General features: G+C 45.0%; 1 protein-coding gene across 3 annotated transcripts in view; it reads left to right on the top strand.

Annotated features, from left to right (window-relative positions):
- VAV2 (vav guanine nucleotide exchange factor 2) overlaps nucleotides 1-23,771 on the top strand; it is a 120,443-nt gene that overhangs the window by 5,172 nt on the left and 91,500 nt on the right. For all 3 annotated transcript variants that reach the window (XM_063175026.1, XM_063175024.1, XM_063175027.1), the window contains exon 2: nucleotides 23,142-23,258. In XM_063175026.1, the coding sequence (XP_063031096.1) occupies nucleotides 23,142-23,258 (117 nt within the window). The remainder of the gene's footprint in view (nucleotides 1-23,141; nucleotides 23,259-23,771) is intronic.

The raw sequence follows: 23,771 nt of genomic DNA, 5'->3' as shown, positions 1-23,771 counted from the left end.
CAGCTCCTCTGGCTTTTTTGTTTATTCTCTGCTTTTTTGAAAGTGAGTTCTGTTCCAAAAAAGAAAAAAAAAGAAAAGTGAAAAATGGCCTGGTTGCATATCCCTGTTTACTGTGTCTCACTGACTTCCCGTTGGGATGTGCTGAGACTTGCAAAGGGAGAAAAGGGGAAAAAAAAGGGAAAAAAGGAAAAAAAAAAGGGAAAAAAAGGTGCTCTGTGTGAGCTGCTGCCACTCTTCCTGCCCAGCCCCACTCAGACCCCAAACCCTTCTGGGAGCCTCTTTGTGACCCTCTGAGCTTGGAGCATCCAACTGAACCTGCAGCTGAAGGCTCATAAATATTCAATATTCTGGTGGGGCAGGAGAAGGTGCAGGGTGTTGGATGGATGCTGTGAGCGGTGCCAAGCAACCTGAAAAGCAGTGAAAACTTTTATTTTTTTATTTTCTTCACGCTCTCGAATGATGGATGAGAGCTAAATACCTGCATTAAACACCTACCAGCAACGGGCTCTTGAATGAATGGATGCCTTAAAAAAAAAAAAAAGAAAAAAAAAATGTGATTTGGTTGGGTTTTTTTCAAGCTGCCTCCTGTCCCTGTTGATGAGCTGTAAGAAGTGCTTGGCTGGTCCAGCCTGCTCGGGGTGCTGTGCCAGGAGCAGGGGGATTTCTGGCACTGCCCAGCTGCTGGGGCTGGCTGAGGAATTGGGGAAATGAGGGAATTTGGGGTGGATTTTGTGGGAGGGCTGAGCATCCCCCACCTCAGCCTGCTGGGATGGGACCCAGCACCCCAAATTCTGTGGGTGTGGGAGCCCCAGACCCTTTTCCTTCAGCTCATCTGGAGCCAGAAGGGACCTGAATTTTGGCAGGGACAGAAATGTTGCTTCAGACTGAGCCTGGGTGGGATGGACAGACAGGGCTGGGCTCTCCCTCCTGGCTGCAAACAGAGCACAGAACTTTGTACATTTAACAAATCTGTGCTGCTCTCCAGGTGTCTCATCCCCATCCCTGGCATTTGTGGCTGTGCAGATGCTGAGCCCCGTGCCTGGGGTTTGATTTTTCCCTGCACATTTTGTGCTTCTGGGAGTGTTTGTCTGAGATCCTGGACTAGCCCAGCCCTGGAGGTTGGTCTGAATTAACCCAAGGTTTAGCTCAGAAAGGCTTTTTTGGGGTTTCTGTCTGTGATGGGTGTTTGGGCTGTCTGAGTCCCCCCTCCTGTGTCAGGGGGTGTTTGTGCTCTACCTAAAGCCACAAGGGCTCCACTGTGGAAGGAATGGTGAAAATACCAGGTGTAGATGCAGCTTGCTGCTCTGTGGAGGCTCTGAAAAGCCCAGTTCTCCTCAGGAAGGTCACTGCAGATCATGTGCGGCCATCAGATTCCCCAGCCTGGTGTAACCAGTCCTACAGAATGAATTTCTGGGCACCTCTCTGGATCTCTTTGGATCTTTTTGGACATTTCCCTGCAGTCCCCAAGCAGTTGTGTGAGAGCTGCCAGCCCTTCCTGCCCCAGGACAGAGGATGTGCCTCCTCTGGCCGGCACCCTTTGCCCTGAGGAGGCACTGTGGGATCTGTTCCTGTTTTGTAACCCTGCTGGACAGCCAGGATCCAGCTGCAGGAGCCTCCTCTGCCTCCCTGGACAGCCCCAGCCTGACTCATATCCTGACTGCTCCTCGTGGCTCTGCAGTGCATGCACTCTGTGCTGCAGACCCACCAGAAAATCTGATTTTTATTCACTGGGTTTTTCAGGATTGGGTTTTCCAGCCTTGCTGCAGCTGGGGAGCATCTCCCATCTCTCAGTGCCCTCTCCCAGCTGTGCTCCAGGTGATGGAGCTGGTTTGGCTCCCTGGGATGGGAGCTTGGGAGGGCTCTGTGCCTCTCTGGGCTGTCCCTGGAGCTCCAGCAGGGACCAGGACCCTGTGCCTGCCCCCACTGGGGCCTTGCTTGGCCCCCAGACCTCCAGGATTTGGTAAATGAGGAGAAGGGGAAGGTTTAAAGGTTCCCATGGAGGAAATTTGTTCTTTATCTTGGAGCATTTGGCTGAACACTGATGGAGGAGTGTGGGATTTGCTGGATGAAGGAGGAAATGATGAATCTGACTCTATGTTCTTAGAAGGCTAATTAAATATTATATTACATACTATATCTTATATTTTATTTTATATTATATTTTATTTTATACTGTGTACTCTATACTATACAATATATTATATATTATATATTACATATATATTACATATTACATATTACATATTGTATATTATACATTACATATTATATACCATATATTTTATTTTATATTTTATATTTCATATATTATATATTACATATTATATATTATATATTACATATATATTATAAATTATATAATATTTTATACTATATATGATCATGGATTATATTATATTATATTATATTATATTATATTATATTATATTATATTATATTATATTATATTATATTATATTATATTATATTATATTATATTATATTATATCATATCATATCATATCATATCATATCATATCATATCATATCATATTATAGAATACAGAAAGGATACAGACAGAAGGTTACAAAGAATGATCATGAAAACTTGTAACTCCTTCCAGAGTCCTGACACAGCTTGACCATAATTGTTCATTAAGTCAAAACAATTCACATAAAACCAATCAAACAATCACCTGTTGGATAAACAGTCTCCAAACCACATTGCAAAGCAGCAAAACACAGCAGAAGCAAATCAGATAATATTGTTTTCATTTTTCTCTGAGGTTTCTCAGCTTCCCAGCAGAAGAAATCCTGGGCAGAGAGGATTTTTCAGAAAATGTGTCAGTGACAGAGGGGGGAGTGAATTGGCCCTTTTGGAGCACTGACATATTTTGGTGTGTTTGATGGTGGTTTTCAGCTCAGTGGAACATCTGGTGTGTCTGAAGGGGGAACAGAGGAGGTTTGTGCCTGGGGAAGGGGAGGAGTGATTTGTGTTCAGCACCGCAAACACTGAATTATCTGTGAAATCCATGGAAATTGGGGGCACCCAGTGCCTGGAAAACAAACGTGCAGCCAGGCTGGGAGCAGGGCAGTGCCTGTGCTGCTGCCAGAGCTGGGGCAGCTCCCGGGCCCTGCAGGAGAGCCCAGGGCAGCCTCTGGCTCCGGGATTGCCCTGCAAGGAGGGGTTCTTGGCTTGGCAGGATGAGTTTGGCTCCTTGGGCTTTGTCAGAGCAGGGAATGCTCTCAGAGCACTCAGATCCGTGCAGGATAGAGGTTTGTCCTAAAGCTGAGCCTTGCTCCTGGCAGGTTGGGTTTGGGGCAGAAGCAATGAGAATGGGAGATCTGTGATGGTGTAAATGTGTTTTATATATAAAATATGGGCTAGAGAGTTGTGTAAAATATATAAATATTTTATATAAATATTTTATTTATATATATAAATATTTATATCTAGAAATAAATACTATATTTATTTATATATATAGTATTTATATCTAGAAATAATTACTATATATATAAATAAATAAGTACTATATATATTTTTTATATATCTGTATATCTATATAGATATATATCTTTATATCTTTAGATATATTTATATTTTATCTATATGTATTTTATATATTTCTATAAAAATATTTTATTCATACCTATACTTTATTTTTATATTTTATATATTTATATTTATATATCAATTCATTCTATATAGTATTCATATTTATATTTAATTTATATTAATATTTTATTTATATAAAATATATATTTTAAAATATATATAAAATGTATAAAAGTTATATATTTATATATAACTAAATATATAAATAAAAATATATAAAATATATAGTTAAACATAACTAAATATATAAAAGTTTATGTATTTATATATTTATAAAATATATTTATATGTAAATAAAATGGTGTTTCTTTAAGACATGGCGTGTGTGAAAGCCTGGAAATCCCAGGCTGAGTGGCATGGCCCCGGGACAGGAAATGTGCACAGCACTGGGACAGCCTTGTGTGCACATTTTGTGTTTATGGGAAGCACTTTCTCATGTGAGTGATCTTCCAAGAAAATCACTGGTGAGCCTTGGAAAGGGGAGGAGACAAAACAAAACCAACAAAAAAAAGAGACAAGGCTTTTCCTCCCATAGCTGTGGGAGAATTGTGGCTTTAGACAGAAAATAAACCAGAAAATTTCCTTGTAAACTTTTCCTTTGGTTACAATGCATTATAGACTTTGGGAATGGGGATTGCATGAGCACAAAGAATTCTGCAGAAAAGAGGAGTTTTTGTGAAGGGCTTTCTGAAATAATTAAAAGTGTCACCTGGGATCTTGCCAGATGTGAATGATCCCATTCCAGGTCACAGGGCAGACATCACAGATTTGTCACCTCACTTTAACCCTTCCTCATCTGTTGGGAAGGGTGAAAGTTTGACAAGAAAGTCTCACAGATATGTGTGCTTGGCAGAAAGATTTTTGGATGTAGAGTCTGATGAAGGAATAGAGATGGAAGCAAGTTTTGATATAGAAGAAAAGAATTGCTGAGCCAGTCTCACTGGGTAACCAAGGAGGCAAAGGGTGTGTGAGTTAGAATGGGTTTTTATGGCTTAGAGCAAAGGATAAACCCACCCCAAACAAGAAGATGTTTTTACCAAGCAGAAAGAGAGCACAGGCAAACAAGGCAGCAAATGCTGCAAGTAGAAAAAAGCTCTCAGAATTTTCCACTGCAAGAAAACTGAAAAACAACTTCTAGCTTAAACTAATAATGTACTAGTAAACTAAAAATGTACTAGCTTAAACTGTAATGTACTGACTTTGAGTGACTGGAGAACAGTAACGTGAATATGGTGATTACAGTAGTTATGATGGGCTGTAGATAAAAGTTAAGGTACAGATTGGTCCTACTGTATTAAGATGCTCAGCAAAGAAAAGTCTATAATGCATTGTAACCAAAAGAAAAGGATATAATGCATTTGTAACAAAAAGAAAAGTCTATAATGCATTGAAACCAAAAGAAAAGTCTCTAATGCATTTGTAACCCAAACTCAGGGTCTCCAGGCCTGCCTGCAGCTGGAGCTGACAGCTGTGGGCACAGCTCTGTCACCACAAGCACAACTCGTGGAGACAATAAATTGCATTTTGGAGAGCCCCCTGGAGTCCCCATCCCTCATTTTGGCTCTCACCCATCAGTTTTGGCTCCCAGGGGTTGGGATGCTCACACTGATGCAGGAGGGCACTTCCAAGGGATTTCCCACCTCAATTGCTGCCCCTCCCTGCAGCTTTGGCCGCCTGGAGCTGATGCAATCAGCGTCTCTCTGCTGGGAACTTCACCTGAGATGCAGAAATCGTGGTCAGATACCCTGAGCAGCCAAACCTGTTCCTTTGGGGCAGGCTGAGAGCCCAGACAAACCCTTTGCTGCTCCCCTGCTGCATTTTCCACCCTCTGCGTGTTCAGGTGCACGTCCCCAAGCTCTCCCCACATAGAGAACACCTAAATATTTTTTTTTTCTTAGGTTAGAAGTGAATTTTCCTGGTATTGGCAGCTGGTTTATCTCGGGAAGGGTAATGAGGAGGCCCTAATGAAGCTACAGTATCTGCCTGAGAGTGGGGTTTTAGCCAGGTTCTTGCAAGAAGCATTTCTAATTAGGAGAGATTTAATTCCAGATTTTTGTCATCCCCCCACCCCCTTCCCCTCTTAATTATATTTGCTAACGTGTTTAACAGCTTTCCCTTCAGAAAAGAACAATTTATTCAAAGGTCATAAATAGATTCTGGCCTTAATTACTCCAGGAGCCACACTGGGCTGCTCTGGAGAAAGAAATCCATGGGGAATGCTGAACCTTTCCCAGCTGGATTTATCTGGGCTTGAAATTATTTTATTTTCACATTCCCCCCATCAAAGACACCTCCAAAAAAACCCAATAGCTGAATCCACATTTGTGCCCAGCTGAAATCCACTGGGACCTTGTAGCTGATTTCCCTGAGTTTTTGGAGCAAATCACAGAGTCTTCCTTGATCTCTTGAAATTTGTAAGAAATTATAAATAATATAAAATAATATTATATTATAAAAATTATATAATGTAATGTACATACTATATATAGTATAATGGTATATATTAGTATAATATATATAATATATATAGTATATATATATACTATATATAATATATATTATATATATAATATATACAGCATAACATACTATAGTATACCATTAAAATAAGATATTTTATATTATATATAAAATATAAATTTATATCTAAAATATATAAATAATCTATAATATATATTATTTATATATAAAATATATGAATATATACTATATTTTATTTTCTGTATAAAATAAAAATGTATATATCTAATATATAGAATAGAATATATATACTTTAGAATGTAATATCTAATATAATATAATATAATATAATACAATACTATATTATATTATATTATATTATATTATATTATATTATATTATATTATATTATATTATATTATATTATATTATATTATATTATATTAATTATAATGTCTTGGGGTGTTTTTGTTGATTAGTTTGGGATCCCCTCATTGCTGTGGTTGCTGAGCTGGAGCAGAGCCTGGCTGGGGGCAGTGGCAGAAGGACAGAAGGACAGGGCTGAGCTGTTCCTCCTCCTCAGCCCAGCTTAGGTTAATAGTTTTTGTAACCTCCAGATTTTGGAGTGGCTGCAACATCTGTTCCAAGTGATAATAATGCAGTGCTGAGGGGGAATTAGCATACAGCTGCCAGGGCTGGGGGAGAGCCTCTATAGAAAAAGAAATGAATTTATTGATGGAAGATGAAGCCTCATTGAGTTTTCATAGTTCTGGTAATTCTGGCAGCGTGGGCAAAATCTGTTCCTGTGCAGTGGGAAGGGCTGGGCTGTGGGATTTGATGTGATTTGAGGCTCCTGTGTCTTTTGTTTTGTCATTTCACCCCAAGCCAGGAGTTTGGGTTCCTTTGGAAGGCTCCATCTGCCAGATGAGCCCTGGTTGGGCTGGCTGTGTGTGTGGGGAATATTCAATATCCCTGGGAATAACTCTGCTCTCTGAGACCTGATCCAGTGGGTGCCATCCCTGCACTTTGTGCTCATCAAAATCTCTTTTCCTTGCACTTTGGCCAAGTTTGTGTTGGCACTTCCCAAATGAGTTCCCTGTGCTGATCCCTCTCCATCCCTCATCATCCTCAGGGCTCAGGATCCAGCACTGAGGTTCAATATTTCCATGGCTCTCCCTCCCCTGGTGTTTCCCTGGCATCCTGTGATGTGACACTTCAATTTCTCCTTGAGGAAAGGCAGACAAACATTGCTTTTGTTGCTTTGGGGAAATGCAGGAGAAGGTGATTGAAGTGTTCTCTGAAGCCTCACAGACTTGAAAGCAAATTTAAAATGCCCAGGTTTTAAAATTTACAAACCCAGAGTGATGATTGGTGAAATTCTGGATTCTGGAGGGATTCCCCTATAAAATAATACAAAAATTAAACTGAAGCCAACCCACGTTCAGCTTTGGGCTTCCAGCAACAAGAACTAAGTGAACAGAATTATCTGGTTTATGTGTTTAAACCATCTTAAACACCTGATTTAAATGGATATGAATGAAAGGAGTGAGAGTAAAACTGCAATAAATCCAGAGGGGCAGAGAGGAATTACCAAAGACATGGGGCAGAGGGAAGGAATAAACCCCTGTAACCACCAAATTTTCCAGAGTCTCTTCACAGGAAAATCTCTTTTTCTTTGAGAAGATGCAGAACTGCTCAAATCTTATGTTTGTTTTTTTTTTTTTAATTTTTAAATTTTTTTGTTTAGTTTGGGGTTTTTTTTGTTTGGTTTTGTTTTGATTGGTTGGTTTTGTGGGTTTTTTTTTGTTGTTGTTGGTTTTTTCCCCTCTGATTTAGAGGGGTTCTTTTTGGTTTCTTGGGGTTTGTTTTTTTTTTGTTTATTTGTTTTTTGTTTTTTTTTTTCCCTCTGATTTAGAGAGGTTTATTTTCGTTTTGTTATTTTTGGGTTTTTTTGTTGTTTATTTGTTTTGGTTATTTGTTGTTGTTGGGGTTTTTTTCCCCCCTGATTTAGAGGGGTTTTATTTTTTGTTTTTGTTTTTTTTTCTTTTTTTGTTAGTTTCTTTGGGGGGGAGGGTTGGGTTTTTTGTTTTTTGTTTTTTTTTTCTCTGATTTTTAGGGGGTTTTTTTGTTTGTTTGTTTGCTTGCTTTGTTTCTTTTGTTTTTGTGTTTTTGTTGTTTTTGTTGCTGCTTTTTTTCCCCCTCTGATTCAGAGCTTTATTTTTGAGAGACAGCCCTTCTCCCAGCAGCGTGAGGCTGTGAGGATGCTGTGTGACACAGCCAGGCTGTCAGGAGCGTGGTGGCTCTATAGAAACCCGTTATTCAGCCGAGCAGGGCTGTCATTACCTGCCTCTGCTGCTCCCCAAAAGAGATATTTAACTTGTCTGTGCTCCAGGTGCTTTAATGCCTGCTTGGGTTTGTCTCTGGCACGTCAGCAGCCGGGCTGGGAGTGCTGAGGGATCAATGTGGAGCTTCTCCTCCCTCCACCCATTGAGGCTTTTACTCAAAAATTGGACAAAAATCCTCCTGGCTCTGGCTGCTCATCCCGCCCAGGGCTGGCTCAGGTCTTTGGGGTTTGACATTTGCAGTGTCTGTGGATGTGAAATGGATTTTTCAGCCTCCCACCCTGCTCTCCTTGTGTTGTGCTCCCTGGAGTCCCAGGAGAACCAATAATCCCAGGGGTGATGGGGTCATTCCCATCCCTGGGTGTTCTGGCATTGTTATTCCTGTTATAACTTTTCTGGGGGGAAATAAACCCAAACAACTGTTGGATTTTCACAGTTTTGTGGGTCTAAGGCAGCTGGGAAGAGCTGTGGGCTGCTCCCACACCCTGCTTCTTCAGGAATCTGCTCAGCACTGGATGTGAGTGCCCAAAAGCGCCACTTACCTGTTACTGTTTGCACTACTTTGAGTTATTTGCGCTGCTTTCTGGATTATTTTTGGACTCCCAGGTCCAAGCTCCACTTGGTACCAGGCCCTTTGCAAACAGATCCTGGGCAGAGGTTATCCAGCTAATGTGGGAATGCAGAGCACCCAGATCTCACCGTGCCTGAGCAGAACCATTGGCTGTGAGGGTGATTTGTTGTCCCTCTGCCCTGCTAGGGCTTGGGGAGAGACAGCTGGGCTGGATTTTGTAATCCACAATTTGTTTTGGTCAGGAAAGGGCTCAGCTGCTGGTTTATTGCTGGGTTATAGCTGGTTATGTTATGTTGGTGTGTGGCTGTGTGAAGGGAAGGGGACAGAAGTGTGAATTCTTCCTCCCCTCCTCTTCCTCATCCTGCTCCTGGGGTGGTGCTGGGTCCCAGATTTAGGACATGGATCCTTTTGCAGGAAGTTTGGAGAGCTGTGGGACACTCTGTGCCCTCCACAGCATTCCCTGGGTGCTGTCCCTTCTCCAGGCTGCCCAGGGGCACCCCCAAACCTGAACGGAGGCTGGAAGGGAGCTGAGCTGCATTTCCCAGCCCTCCAGAGGGTCTGGGAGCAGTTTTTGGGGTCACACTGACCTGCTGTGAGACCTTGGAGGAATGAAGGGGTCCAAGGCACAGGCAGAAGTTTGGAGGTGCTCTGTGACCATCCCTCCTGCCTGGCTGCTGTCCCAGGGCCCCTCTGCTGTTTTCCTGGGGATTTGGGCTCATGTTGGGAGTGGTGGTGGTGCTGTCAGGCTGTGGGATGTGCCTGGAGGTGGGGAAGGAGGATTCCTTCCATCCTGGTGGTTGTGCAACCCTGGAGTTCCTCCCTGAGCGTTCAGAGCTGGGCTCTGACGCTGAGCTACTCCATAGGCAATGCTGAACCTTTCCCAGCTGGATTTATCTGGGCTTGAAATGACTTTGTTTGCACACTCCCCCCATCAAAGGCGCCTCCAAAAAAACCCCAAATAGCTGCATTTACATCTGTGCCCAGCTGAAACCCACTGGGACCTTGTAGGTGATTTCCCTGAGTTTCTGGAGCAAATCACAGCATCTCCCTTGATCTACTGAAATTTGTTTTATAAGATATGGAGGTGTTTTTGTCCAGAAGTTTGGGCACAGAGCAGCTGGGAGCTCATTCCATGTGCTGGAGGAGGGACAAGAGTTCAAAAGTTGAGTGTCTGAGTGAGCCCAGCAGCTCCATACCAGGGGAGAGCTGACATGGCAGGAAACCAGAACTGCATTTCAGATGGTTGCATCACTTTTCCAGGATGTTCCTTGCATTATTCAGTGCAGTGTGAAGAAAGTTTCCCGGGGTGGAAGGAGGCATTTGGGAGTGGAGGAGGATTAAAAATTCCATGAAATCTCTTTGGTCCTTCCTGCCAAGTTAGGGAATGATGGATCAGGAGTGTGAGGGTGAGTGCTGGGCTCACAGAGCTGTCCCTGGGCTCACAGAACTCAGGGATTTGGGATCTGGGAGGGGCCCCCAGGGGCTGCCAGCACCCTCTGGAGCTCCACCTGTGCTGTTCCAAAGCCAGAGGTGGAACAGCTTTGTTCCCTGGACGCTCCAATGCCCATCCCCAGGGTAGATGATTGTAGATGGTAATGATTGATGTAGATAATGATTGTTGTAGATAATGATTCCACTTCTGATTCCCAGAAGTACTCCAAGGCTCTCCTCTCACCACTGGCCTCCCTCTATCTACTATCACAAAACTCCCCCCAGTCACACTACTCCACATAACCTTGCCCTCACTAAATCCTGCTCTCTTAACCATCCTAGCTATCCTCTCAGCAGCCCTGGGGGGATGAGTGGGTCTCAACCAAACACAAATCTGAAAAATCCTGGCCTTTTCTTCCATCTCTCACCTAGGCTGAATACAATCATCATCATCTACAGTGTTTTACAGGGATGTGAGCAGTGCTTGGCTCCTCAGCCTCTCCTCCCTGCAGCCCTTGCCAGAGCTCCAGCAGGCAGATGTTGGTCCCTGCCCCAGCCCTGGCCTGGAATGCTGTTCCTGGTGGAGTGTGCTCCAGGAAAAGCCTCCATCTGCTCCCTGAGTGTGAGCAGAAGTGACAGGTCACGATGACTTTACATGACATGTTATTTCTGCTGCCCTCCCTGAGGCACTCAGCAGCTGGAGAGCTTTTCCCCCATGGAGCTCTGCTTTGAATAAGAGCTTTTTGCATTGGAAGCTACACCTTAGGAGGGATGTTTTATTTTCCCTGGCTGTTTATAGCCCTGTAAAATATTGTGGAGCCTTCATTTTCCCCTCTTTGCATGGTCTCCGTTGCATTATGCAGAGGAACAATTTATTCCTAACAGCTCAGCCTAATGTGTGCCACAGCCATTTCCACAGGAGCCAGACCTGCCTTAATGTTTGCTGGATGGCTTTTTAAATGCATTTTGCTGGCTCCTAAACCAGGCTTTTTAATAGCTCCTGCTCAGAGCTGAGTGTACATGAGTCCGACAAAAACCTTGGTGCTTGTTCTCACACCTTAACTCTGGGCTTAAAAAATCCCTCCCTGAGTTCCACTCTGTGTGTGTGTGTGTGTGTGTGTTGATGGAGGCAGTTGCTAAGAGAAGGGATAATTTAAAGCAGAAGGAAGTCATACATGCAGCTGTACTAAAAATTAACTTCAGTTGGGTGGTACTTAGGAAATTAAAGCAGGGATGCTGCCAAAAAAATAAGAAAAAAAAAAGGGGAAATGAAGAGTCTGCATTTGACTGGGTGTTGATAGTGTCTTAACTGTGTCAATAAAGTCACTTTAATTCGTGGGTCAGTGAGCTTTTTTAGGGCTGCTGCCTGTTTAGACTTATTGATCCTCTCCCATTAAGCCCCAAATGTCCTTTCCTGTGCAGACAGTTCCCAGCCCAGTCCAGCAGAGTGGGTGGCTTTGGAAGGAGATGCAGTGGAGCTGCCGAGGAGGAATCAGATGCTGCTGCCAGTTCCCCTCTTCACCCCTCTGGCTGAAGCTCAGCATTAATGGTCCAGCCCAACATGTCCCTGGGGCCTTATCTGCATCCTCAAATTGTACCAAATTAATTAGCCTGGCACAGCAAAAAGCAGCCCAGCCTTCCCTAACGCTGTGCAAATGCAATTACCCTGCTCCCAGAGTTTATTTGAGATATTCCAATTAACAGGCAGCTTTGCTTGTGCACTGTCTGGTGGAGCTGCTCCTGTCTGGCTGGGAAATTCCTCATTAAATCCATGGAATCCCAGACTGGTTTGGGTTGCAAGGGACCTGGATGCTCGTGTAGTGCCCCAGGGCAGGGACACCTTGCACTGGAGCTCCTGAGGGCTGGGAAATTCTCATTAAATCCTGTTCCATGGAATCCCAGCCTGGTTTGGGTTGGAAGGGACTTGGATGCTCGTGTAGTGCCCCAGGGCAGGGACACCTTGCACTGGAGCTCCTGTCTGGCTGGGAATTTCTCATTAAATCCTGTTCCATGGAATCCCAGACTGGTTTGGGTTGGAAGGGACTTGGATGCTCGTGCAGTGCCACAGGGCAGGGACACCTTGCACTGGAGCAGGTTGTTCCAGAGGAAATGATGTCCTGGGGAATTGGGTTTGACAGGACCCAATTCCATTCAGGAATTCTCAGACAGCCAACCTGGATATTCCCATTGTCTCACAGGGAGATTTTCCAGTGGAGTTTTCCTGCTTAACAGACTAAATCAGTGCAGAATTACACAAATATTTGTGATTAATCCCCAACATGCAACTTCCCATTAAATAATTTACCAAAGCCTATATTGAAAAAAATATAGCCCCCCTCACAAAACACAGAATGATGTTCTTCCTTATTTTTAGCAAAGAAAAAAAAAAGATAAAAAAATATAAAAATATTTCTCTGCTTGTGTGTGTTTAACCCCTGTTAGCCTGGCTTAGAAAGGAGGAATTGCTTTACAGAAATATGAATCCAGGGCTGGAAACTGTTCGGTCAAAGCATTTTGGGAGGATTTTGGGAGGATTTCCAACCCCCTCTAGCCCCAGGTGCCAGCTTTGGGTGCACCCCTGATGTGTTACTGTAATAAATGAGTGTGTGGAGCTGCCAGGAATGGGATGTGGGTGTTAAATTAGAGGGTCCTGTTATCTTGTTATCCTCCCCGAGCATTAATTTATAGAAATATCCAGAGCCTTGTTTCCCGTAATCGCTGGGATCTGTTCTCAGGGGTGGTTTTTATGTGGTTTTTATGAGCTGGGGACCTGACCTTTTTAAGCAGCTTTACAAATTAAGTAGCCAGCAGATTAATTTTCTGTAGCCTGTTTTCATCATGGGGAGCAGGAACTGTTCTGCATTGCTGGGGCAGTAAATTTTACCTCTTGGCAAGGGAGGGAAAAAAAAAAATCTTCCAGATAAGGTAAAATTGTCACATCCTCAAGGAGAGATCGAAATAAATTGGGCAGAAATGAAGCTGCCCTTGTTTTAATTCAGGAGAGGTGAGGGACAGGGTTTTGCCCAAACCCAGGGAGGTTTGGAGTCTGCAAAAATGCCAAAATTTAAGCACTGCTCACTGCAGAAAGATCTTTAATTCATGGTGGTAAAAAATCTCTTGATATTTTAGGGAACTTCCCAGAACCAGACTCAGCTCTGGCTGGAGTCTCATTCAGTTCCACCCTTGCAAAAAAATAACTCGAAATGGAAGTGATTCCTTTTTGTTGCCTGTTTTGCTGCTGTGGTGTGAGTTGGGATAATTGGGCTGGTTTAGGACAGCCCTGCCCCTGCTGGGGCTCTGAGCATCCTCCCCAGAATTTGGATTTCCTTCCAAATAGGTGCCAGGATGGAGAAGTGATGGCTCCTGTGCTTTTCACCTGTTTTTCACTGATGTCACACTGATTGCAATGATGCTTGATACTCTCTAGTAAGGAATTAAACCTCTCCCTTTCCTCCACGAGGGCTGAAAATGCTTAATTGAAACCTTACAGATAAAACACAGCCTCTAATCTTAAAATCCTAATAAAAAAGAAACTCAGCCAACCAACATCACAGTAATGCCAGTGGCCTCTTCATCCTCCCCTTGATCAAAGTTCATTCTGATTTTTATCTGGTGCCTACATTAGAGGTGATGGTTAACCTTCAGATTTCCTGTGATACTCACAGTTACTCTTCAGTTAATTAATTTCCTTGCAGTGCTGCAAGGAGAGGAACTGAAACCCTGAATGCAAATTGCCCAGGGCAGCACGAGGGCTTTGGGCGGAAAGACAAATGGGTGTTTGTGCTTGTGGGTGGGTTTTCCTTTCCTGGGTTTGGGGTTGGTGTATTTGGGTTTTTGGGATGTGTTCTGAAGCTTTATGGAGCTGGTAGAGACTCATGGGGGGCTTCTCCTGCTGCCAGGGGAGTTCTGATATTAAATCAATTAAATATGATATTGTATTATATTATGCTATACTAAAACTGTACTAAAGAATAGAGAAAGGATACAGACATAAGGTTACAAAGAATGATAATGAAAACTCCTGACTCCTTCGAGTCCTGACACAGCTGATGGTGATTGGTCATTAAGCTAAAACAATTCACATGAAACCAATCAAACCTTGAATGATCCAACCACCTGTTGGATAAACAATCTCCCACCACATCCCAGAGCAGCAAAACACAGGAGAAGCAAAGGAGATAAATATTGTGAGGCTCCTCAGCCTTCCAGGAGGAGAAATCCTGGCAAATCCTGGATTTTTCAGGAAATATGACAGTGACACACCACAACAGAGGCTTGCAGTTTTTCCAGGCTTTTATTTCCTCCATCACCCATTTCAAAGGTAAAAGCTGTGAGTTATGAATGTTTTCCTTGGCTGAGGGTTTGCTTTGCAGGGGTGATTTCCCTGTGGGTGATGCTCTGTGGGATGAATGTGGCAGGAGTTTGTTTGCTCTGCCTCCTGGCAGGTACCCTGGCACTTCTTGCACTGAGGAGAACACCGCATTTGGCTGTAATTTTGGAGGCTTTGTGGGAGTGAAGTGAGGCTAATTGGGAAGGAGTCACCCCACAGCGTGACTGTGTGCAGAAAAATTGAATTTTCCCCGCCATGGATGAATAATGCCATGGCAGCCATACAAGCTCTTCCCAGAAAAGTCTTTTGCGTGTTGGAAGATTGCATGCTGCTGGTCTGATGGCAGAATTTCTAAAATCAGATTTCTTGAGGTGCTTGAAGAAAGCAGAGTCTGCAGTGAGGCCCCTGAAATGATTTTTTTCCTCTGGCTCATCTTAGCTCAGGGGTGTTTGGGGACTATAAAATCACAGATTTTATGGAAGTGACCATAAAACTCATTGGAGCCATAGGCAAGGACACTTCCCTCTAGACCAGCTTGCTCCAAGCCCTGTCCAGTCTGGCCTTGAACACATCCAGATATCAATGAATAATTAAAATCTACTCCTCCATATCTGATATATAAATATTTTTAATTCAGCTTGCATGTTTGATTATTATTTGTCTGTTTTGACGATTTTGCATGAATGGCACTGCAGTCCCCTGCTGCAAACGCCCTCCAATCCCACCCTGTGGCTCACAAACGCTTCAGAGCTTGGCTCCTCACCATTTTTTCAGGGCATTTTGGTTTCAAAGAGACAAAAACGAGTTGTGGGAATGCCTTGCATGAGCTCAGGCTTGCAGGCTGCACCCAGAGCTTGACCTGACAAGGCTCTATTTGCTGGCTTGGCTGCTCTGGACTCATCTGAGAGTCGCACCAGAGCTGTTCTCATCCCTGCCCTGTGCAGAGTCCATCAGGGTCCCATTCCCTGGGCCAGCCTGAGGAGCAGGAGGGCAATTCCTGCCTGGAAAGCTCCCTGGAAGAGCAGCCCTGCAGCGTAACCCCAGCTGGGCTTACGCAATTCCTGCCTTTCCTCAAGTGCTCTGCTGTAATTTCATTGTCATGCTTCAGGTCAAGTCCTCTCCCAGAGCCTTGGGTTGGCCCAAGTGTTTGGAGTTTTCTCTGCAGGAGCCTTCCCACGCATGGAGTTATCTCATTTCTCCATCAGCTCCCAGCAGGGTTTGTTTTTCACATGTCCCATCTCTTATCTGTGGTTGTGTTTTCGGGCTGAAGTGTGATCCTGGGTGAGGTTGGGAATCACAGCAATACCATGAGCTGAAACATCTCTTTTTTTATTATTTTTTTTTTTCTTTTTTCTCCCCTTTTTAAATTGATTTTCCCAATAGAGCTGTGTTTCCTCCAGCTATAAGGGAAAGAGGCTGGGTGTGAGGAGTGTGGAAGGGAATTCTTCATTCAGGATGCCAGATGTGGGCAGGTTGAGCAATGCCTCTGAGCCCTGCTGCTCCCAGGCTTTTTGCAGCCTCAGATTTTATTTCTTTCTGCAGCCCCAGATTTCACTGCTCAGGAAAGCCCAGCCTGGATTTGTCAGTCTGCAGTGCAGACACCCCAGATCTGGCCTGCAGCACTCTGAAATTCCTGAATTCTGGGAGAAAGCCCAAAAGAACCACCTTGGATGGATGTGCTGGGGCAAATGATGAGCCCTGGAAGTTCCTGAATTTCTCCTCTGGGTGATCCTTGGTGCCCTGCCCACACTCAGGGGTGCAAAGCCTCTCTCCCTGCCTTGCCATCCATCCCCCAGGAGCTGCTGGAGACCAGGGCTGCCAGAAAGGGGCTGTGCCCACCTGGTTTTGCCAGAAACTCTTGTTATTTCTGAGTTTGGCTCTTCAGGTCTCTCAGAGATATCCTAAAAGATCCATTTTGCCCACCTGCTTTTGCCAGGAACTCTTTGTTATCCCTGGGATTGGCTATTCAAATCTCTTAGAGATATCCTAAAAGATCATTTCTAGAGAACAATCAGCCACACAGGGATTTGATTGGGGTTTTCCAGAGCCCCAGTGGGAAGGGTTTGGGTGACACAAACCTCATTTCTGTGCCCGGGGGGTTGCACCAGTGCTGAACCTGTTGGACCCGCTGGATTTGGGGTTTTTGGGGCGATTTCAGCCCTTGTGAGCACTGTGGGTGAAACCCTGCCAGGCACTGCAATTAAAGCCTTGAAACCTTAATTATCCTGCCTTTCCCAGCCCCTGCAGGCCTGGGAGGGCTCCACAAAGGAGGGAAGCACTGTCAGCAGTGGCAGCTCCAGCGTTTTCTCTTCGGGAAGTTGCAGCTTCCTTCCTCTCATTTAGAGCCCCTGAGTGCTGTGGGGTGAGCGTGGATGGACAGACAGACAGAGCCTGGCGTTCCCCTGGGAATGTGGGAAGATCTGGGCTTGCCTGGGACATCCCTGTGTCACCAGAGCCCTGTCCTGAGTCATTATCCGGAGTTATCCATCTCAGCTGCCTGATGGATGGGGGTTTTAGCCACACTTACAGCTTTATTTTTGCTTTTCCACTTGTTTTCCCCATGTGTAATGGGGGAAGTGAGCCTGGCAGTCTTCATGAGGAGCTCAGGAGTCAGGAAAACTTCCTTGGATAAAACACAATGAGTTCTTGGAGCCCTGGGCGTGGCAGGGTGACAGCAGCACCCTCTGAGTGTCCTCTGCCTCTGGGTATTTAACAGGTTACTCCAGATTCTCTGTTGGTAAATGCTTTACTTTTATTTTGTAGTTTTAATTATTTTTTCACAATTCCGTGTATACTCTGGTTTCCAGTCCATGGGTTTTATATTGATATCTGAGAGTCCTCTGCCTGTGGGGCTGAGGCTTGGGACATCTGGGTGTTAACCAGGTTACTCCAGATTCTCTTTTTGTTATTTTTTTACTTTTATTTTGTAGTTTTAAATTATTTTTTCACAATTCCATGTATATTCTGGTTTCCATTTAATTGGCTTTATGTTGTTAACTGGGAGACTTCTTCCCTTTGAGAGCCCATGATGGGAAATTCCTGTGGAGTGACTGGGGGGGATCTTTGTCCCTTTGAGCCATGCCAGGACAATGATGAGTGAAGGTTTGAGGATGATTCCTGTGGGGTCTTTGTCCCTTTGAGCCATGCCAGGACAATGATGAGTGAAGGTTTGAGGATGGTGACTGGGGTGGATCTTTGTCCCTTTGAGGATGAGCAGGACCAGAGCAGGGTTTGGCAGCCTCTCCTGCCCTGCTGCTTGGACCCTTCTGTGCTTCTCTTGGGCAAGGTGGAAGCTCCTGGTGAGTTTGTGCAGGAATTTTTCATCCCCCCTGTGCTCTGGCTGATTTTTCCTCCCTTTTCTTGCTTTCCCCCATTGCCCTGCTATGGGTGGTTGCTAAAATCCATGGTTGCTTTCCCTCAGGTGCTTTCCTAGGGATGAATGGTGCTTGTGAGGGGATGTGAGAAGGAGAAGCTGTGGAGAGGTCAGCCCTCATCAGTGTTTCAGGCTCATTAATCAGCCTCCCTAAGTGGAATTAGCCCAGCCCTGGAGCGCTCAGCAATGGGAATGGCTTTGAAAGGCAAAGGGAGGGGGAAATAATAGTGCTAAACTGTTTGAGAAATAATTTCATTCTCCACTTCTCAATAGATAAATCTGCTGTCCAACAACCTGAAATTTAATCTGTCCATTTGGAGTAATTGATGAGCTCTGACTTGAATCCAAATGCGTTGGGGAATTCTCTGCAGAGGGTTTGTGCTGCCTCTGCACCAGAGACAATGGGGCAAAGCTGGGGAGGAACAAAGCCAGCAGGAACAAAGCCATGGGAGGTCTGGGGGGGAATCCAAGCCCCTTACTGGAGGGCTTGGCAGTGCTGAGTTGATGGTTGGACTTGATCTTGGAGATCTTTTTTAACAAAAATGGTTGTGTTTCTCCATTAACAAAGCGGTTTTGGTGGGTGCATGTGTTGCCTTTAGGTCTGGGATGTGTTTCCAGCCCACCCCGAGCAGTTTTCTCTTCTCTGGTGAATTTGCATTGGAAATGGCTCCTGTCTTGTCAGTGCAGGTGCCACGGGTGCCCAGTCATTTGGGGAGTGCAGGGAGGGGCCTGAAGTGTGGGCTGTGAGGAAGAGTCACCCACACCCTCCCCAAGAGTCCTGTCCCACCCCCAGGCTGGAGTTTCCAATTGCAGAAACATCTGGGGTGGCTGGGCATGTCCCTGCTGGGATCCCAGTGCAAAGTGGAGTTACTCAAACACCAAATTACCCCTTTTTTGACCTCCCCTGAAGGCACCTCCAGTGCATTTCTGAGTTTGAGTGGCACAAAAACTCAGCAGCACAACCCTTTGTATGCCCTGTAATCATCTGAGGAGTCTCTAAACTCACTGAATTCAGTAAAAGAGAGAAAATCATGAAAACCTTCTATTAAACAGAGCGTCCCAGAAGCTGCTGAGGAGCTCCCAGTGTGTCCCAGGCCTTGGGGGTGTTGGCCACCCCAATGTGCAGGAGGGTGGCCAGGGGCTCCCAGGGGGAGTTCAGAGCAGTTTATTCACTTTATGACTCTGCAGAGTGGTTAAAAATAAGCAGAGCTCTTGTGAAACTGGCTGAGTGCAGGTGATGGGGCCCTTTGCTGCCTCTCTCTAGCGCTGCTTCTTACAACCCTGCAAGGCCTGGGGCAGAGCTGACCACGTTTTTCTCATCCATTATCTGCCTTCAGGGTGTTTTGTTTCACTAGATGAGTTTCTTGCTCTGTTTTTCACAATCCCATCCCTGTTCCAGTCCCTCTTCCCTCTCTGATGGGCTTTGCAGTGCCCAGGGTGTTCTCCCCCGTGAAGGATTTGTCCTGGGGCTGTCCCAGAGCCTGGAAATGTTGGTGGCCATGGAATTAATGGAATTCCCTGGAGCCATGGCTGGTGGCTCCCAAAGCTGTTTTGGATGCACAGGAGGGTGCCAGGATTAGGAAATTGTGATGTTGGTGCTCCCTTGTTCTCAGGGCCCTGCTCAGCTCCAGCCTCACTAAAATTAGATAAATGACAGCACTGATTTTGGGCCTGACAGGTGCTGAATGAGCCCCATGGAAAACATTGATTTCTTTTCTCTCCTGTGAAACGTTTGCTTGTCCAAAGGTGTGATTGACTGGTGAATAAAACGGCCTCAGCACAGCCCATGTTAAATGGGAGCTAATTTTAACCTGTGGCTCTTGAGTAACAGTCCTGAGCCAAGAATTCATCATCTTCCAACAGCAGCGACCTCAAAACGCCAGGAAAATCAAAAGCACAAGATGGCACTTTGCAGATTGGTCACAGAAAAAGGGCCAGGAGTGAATTGTGCTGGGTGTCCCCACCTGGACTTGTGGCCCTCCAGGAGCGAGGGTGAAACCCACCTGCAGCTGTCATCCCCAGTGGCGGCTGTTCCTGTGGGCAGTGTGGTGGCCTTGCTGCCAGCTCCTTAATTAACTGGTTAATTGAGTTTGTTGTGGATTCCACCAGGCCTTTTCCAGCAGCTCTTTGAATAGATGATGGGCTTTTTTGTCCATGTTTGTCCAGGGCCTGGCTGGTGGTGTGGTGGCTCTGTGCCGATGTCACCTGGAGCTGCCACCTTAGCAGGTGCCTCCTCCTCTTTTTATATCTTTACCAGCTGTGGTGAGGGGGTTTCCACCTCTGAATTGGATATGGAACATCACTTTTGGCCTTTGTTTCCTTCACTGACACAGGTTCTCAGAGCAGCTGTGGCTGCCCCGTCCCTGGCAGTGCCCAAGGCCAGGCTTGGAGCAAACTGGGATGGTAGAAAGTCCCTGCCCATGGCAAGAGGATGGAAATGGATAATCCTGAACATCCCAAGCCATTCTGTGATTGTGGTTTGGTGCTGCCCAGCCTGGGATGGATGATCAGGGGAGGGAGGGAATGCTGCAGAAGGGCAGGGCAGCTCTGCAGAGGAGGTTTGCATCTTGCTGTGTGTAATTGTGGCTGCACCCTGTGCCATTAACTTTCAAAATTGGAGGCTTAAAAGGATTTAAAATAAGCACACGCTGGAACTTTGGAATCAATGGGACTGCAGTGCAGCGAGCACAGGCAGCCTGGGGTGCAAATTCTTGCAGAGATAAAGTTGTGAAATAACCAGTGTCAGCAAGAGAGCCTGTAAAGCAATTCAAAAAAAAAAAAAAAAAGAGAGAGAGAAAACAACCAAAAACCTCCCAGTCTAGACACTTATATTTACTGCAGTGTTTATGTGAGATAGAGGAATGCCCCAGAAAACCAGATTTGTTTTCAATTCCTGCCTCTAGCACGTGCTTGTCTGATGAGAAGGCTCTGATGTGATGGGACTGTCCTGTGCCCCCCGTGCTGGGGGAGCTCTGCTGGAGGGGCAGAGGGGTAAAAGGTTATTTCTTGCTTTGTGTAGGTGCAGCAGCCTGCTGTTAATGAGGTGGTTTTGCTAATCCAGGCTGGAAACCCTCATGTCTAATCCCCAAAGCAGCACTAACGAACCACGTCTGTGGAGGTACCATGGCCCCAAAGACTGTGCTTTGATTCTTTTAATTAAAAGAAAATTAAGCTATTTTCCTTTGCTTTGAACCCTGGGTGAAGTTTGCAGGCGGTGTGTGTTTGATGGCAGCTCGGGGATTGTGCCATGTGACAAAAGCAGGAGGAATCCACCCAAAGGCAGCTTGGCTCCTCTGCCTGTTGATCACACGGGGGTGATTCACCCCCTTGATGGATGGATTTCCTCAGGATTCTAACGTGTTTGTTAGGTATCTTTGAGGAATTTGCTGGGAAAGTGAAGGCTTGCCTGAAGGTACAGCCATAAATTGAAGGTATTTTGCAGTGAGGATGTAAAAAGAAGGGAAGTTAATTGGCTGGCTCAGCAGATGAAGGATGTAGGTGATGCAGCTGGAAAAATGAAGCAGATTTTTATTTTTCTCTTCTTAAGCCCCCATGTTGCCGGGAGCAAGACCATTTGGAGTCCTCCGGCTTTGGAATCCCTGATAATTTTTGATAAACAAAAATTTTGTTTGCTGTAAAGACGGGATTTTTTAAAAGAGAAACTTGATGTTGCTCTGCCAGTCAACCTTGCTGGATAACCAAAGGTTTGGAAGGGATATTGTAGATCATCCAGACTGGGTAGGGACACCTTCCTCTATCCCAGGTTGTTCCAAGTCCCATCCAGCCTGGCCTGGGACACTTGCAGCACGTGAGCAGCCACAACTTCTCCCCACCCTCACAGGGAAGAATTCCCTCCCAATATCCATTTAATCCTGCCCTTTGCCAGTTTAGAGCCATTCCCCTTGTCCTGTTGCTGTAACACGTGTCCCTTCTGTAGGGAGCCAAATGGTACTGTGCTGGAAATGGTTAAATGTTCAACCCTGGGCTTCTGTGCAACATCAGCTGTAATTTACGTTTGCCTTCGACCTTGAAAGGGAAACGTCCTGGCTTGAGTTCTTGAGTTTTGCAGCCCTTCCACAGCATTACCTTGGGAAAAAGATGTTGTTTTTCAAAGGGGCCTTGTGTTCGTGGAGCGCAGCTGAGAACACAGGAGCCCTCACAGGGCACCAGAGTCTGACATCCTCAGAAACAACTGGGGATAATCCAAATAAACTCTTGCTGGCCTTGCAGGGCGAGCTTCTCACTCCCTGCTTGTAGGAGCAACAAGGGGTAGGATGGTGGAGATGGATGGAGATGAGAGATCTCTGAAGCCAGGGCTTGGAAATTGGGGTTTATTGCAAAGGGCCTGGGTGCAGGGCCCTGCTGGGAGCTGTCAGCCACAGCTCAGAGCAGCAAAGAGAGAAGAGAGGGGGAGAGGGTGAGAGAGTAAAAGCATAAGAGAGTAAAAAGGGCAAGAGAATAAACGGGGAAAGAGAGCAGAAGCGTAAGAGGGCAAAGGCGTAAAAGAGTAAAAGGGTTAAGAGAGTGAAGTTCCTGTTACAATACAATAAATCTTCTCTGCTGAATATTCTGATTCTCACTAAGAAATCTAGTACAATATATAAATCCTATAGCATTTCCATACAGCTTATAAGAATCATTACATTACCACACTGTGTTAAATTTTAAACCCTAAAAACTCCTCTTTGGAAACCCTAAAAACTCCTCTTTGGGCCCCTTCTGCCAAGCTAGTGGGGTCTGCTCTGACCCTTGGGCCTGTCTGCAAGCAGAGGGGATTGTTCCATCAACCTTCAGCCAACCACACCATTGTTTTCCCATCGTTCAGTAACTGAGGGATCTCAAAGTTTGCTTTCATTTCAGTCTCACTTAGAGTTTCTATATTCTCAAAATCTTTTGCCAGGCAATCATATTTATAAGGCTTTCCTGTTTCATCTTCCCCAATGCTTGCTTGTCTTGCATTTAACTCAGGAAATCTCAGCTGTAATTTGTGCCTGTCTTACTCTTTTCACCCTCTTTTCCTCCATTTTCTCCCCCAGTTTCTGTGTTTGAAGAACATCAGGACCTTCCTGAAGGTGTGCCACGACAAGTTTGGGTTAAGGAACAGCGACCTCTTTGATCCCTTTGACCTCTTTGATGTGCGGGATTTCGGGAAGGTAAGAGTTAATGCTGAGCTCCTGGGGAGGGATGGTTCTGCCACTGGGGCTCCCTGGGTTTGTGCTCCAGATTTGGGGTGAAAATACAAAGATTTTGTGGTTTTCTGAGCAGCCTCTGAGAATTGCGCACCAGTTCCCCCATGCTTGTGGTGTATTTAGGATTCTGCTGTGTTCTCAGTGTATTTAAGGGTTAAAACCCTAAATTTAGGGGTTAAAAACCTAAAACAAGTTGATTCTGCTGTGTCTTCAGTGAAGGGTGACCAAGCCATTGAGTTTTCTGCTTTAGATGAAAAACTCTCTGGGATCAGTCTCTAAAGGATGTGACCTGTGGTAGTGTTTTTCTCTCGAGGTCATCAAAGGTGGAATTTGCAAATGTGGAATTAACTCTGACATGGGAAGAGATGAGAATCTTGACTTCATGTTTCAGAAGGCTGATTTATTATTTTATGATATATATTACATTAAAAGAAAATTATATATTAAAACTACACTAAAGAATAGAAGAAGGATTGC

This window comes from Melospiza melodia, chromosome 22 (assembly GCF_035770615.1).
Source record: "Melospiza melodia melodia isolate bMelMel2 chromosome 22, bMelMel2.pri, whole genome shotgun sequence".
Classification (NCBI taxonomy): Eukaryota; Metazoa; Chordata; class Aves; order Passeriformes; family Passerellidae; genus Melospiza; species Melospiza melodia.
This window is presented reverse-complemented; position numbering and strand designations above follow the sequence as displayed.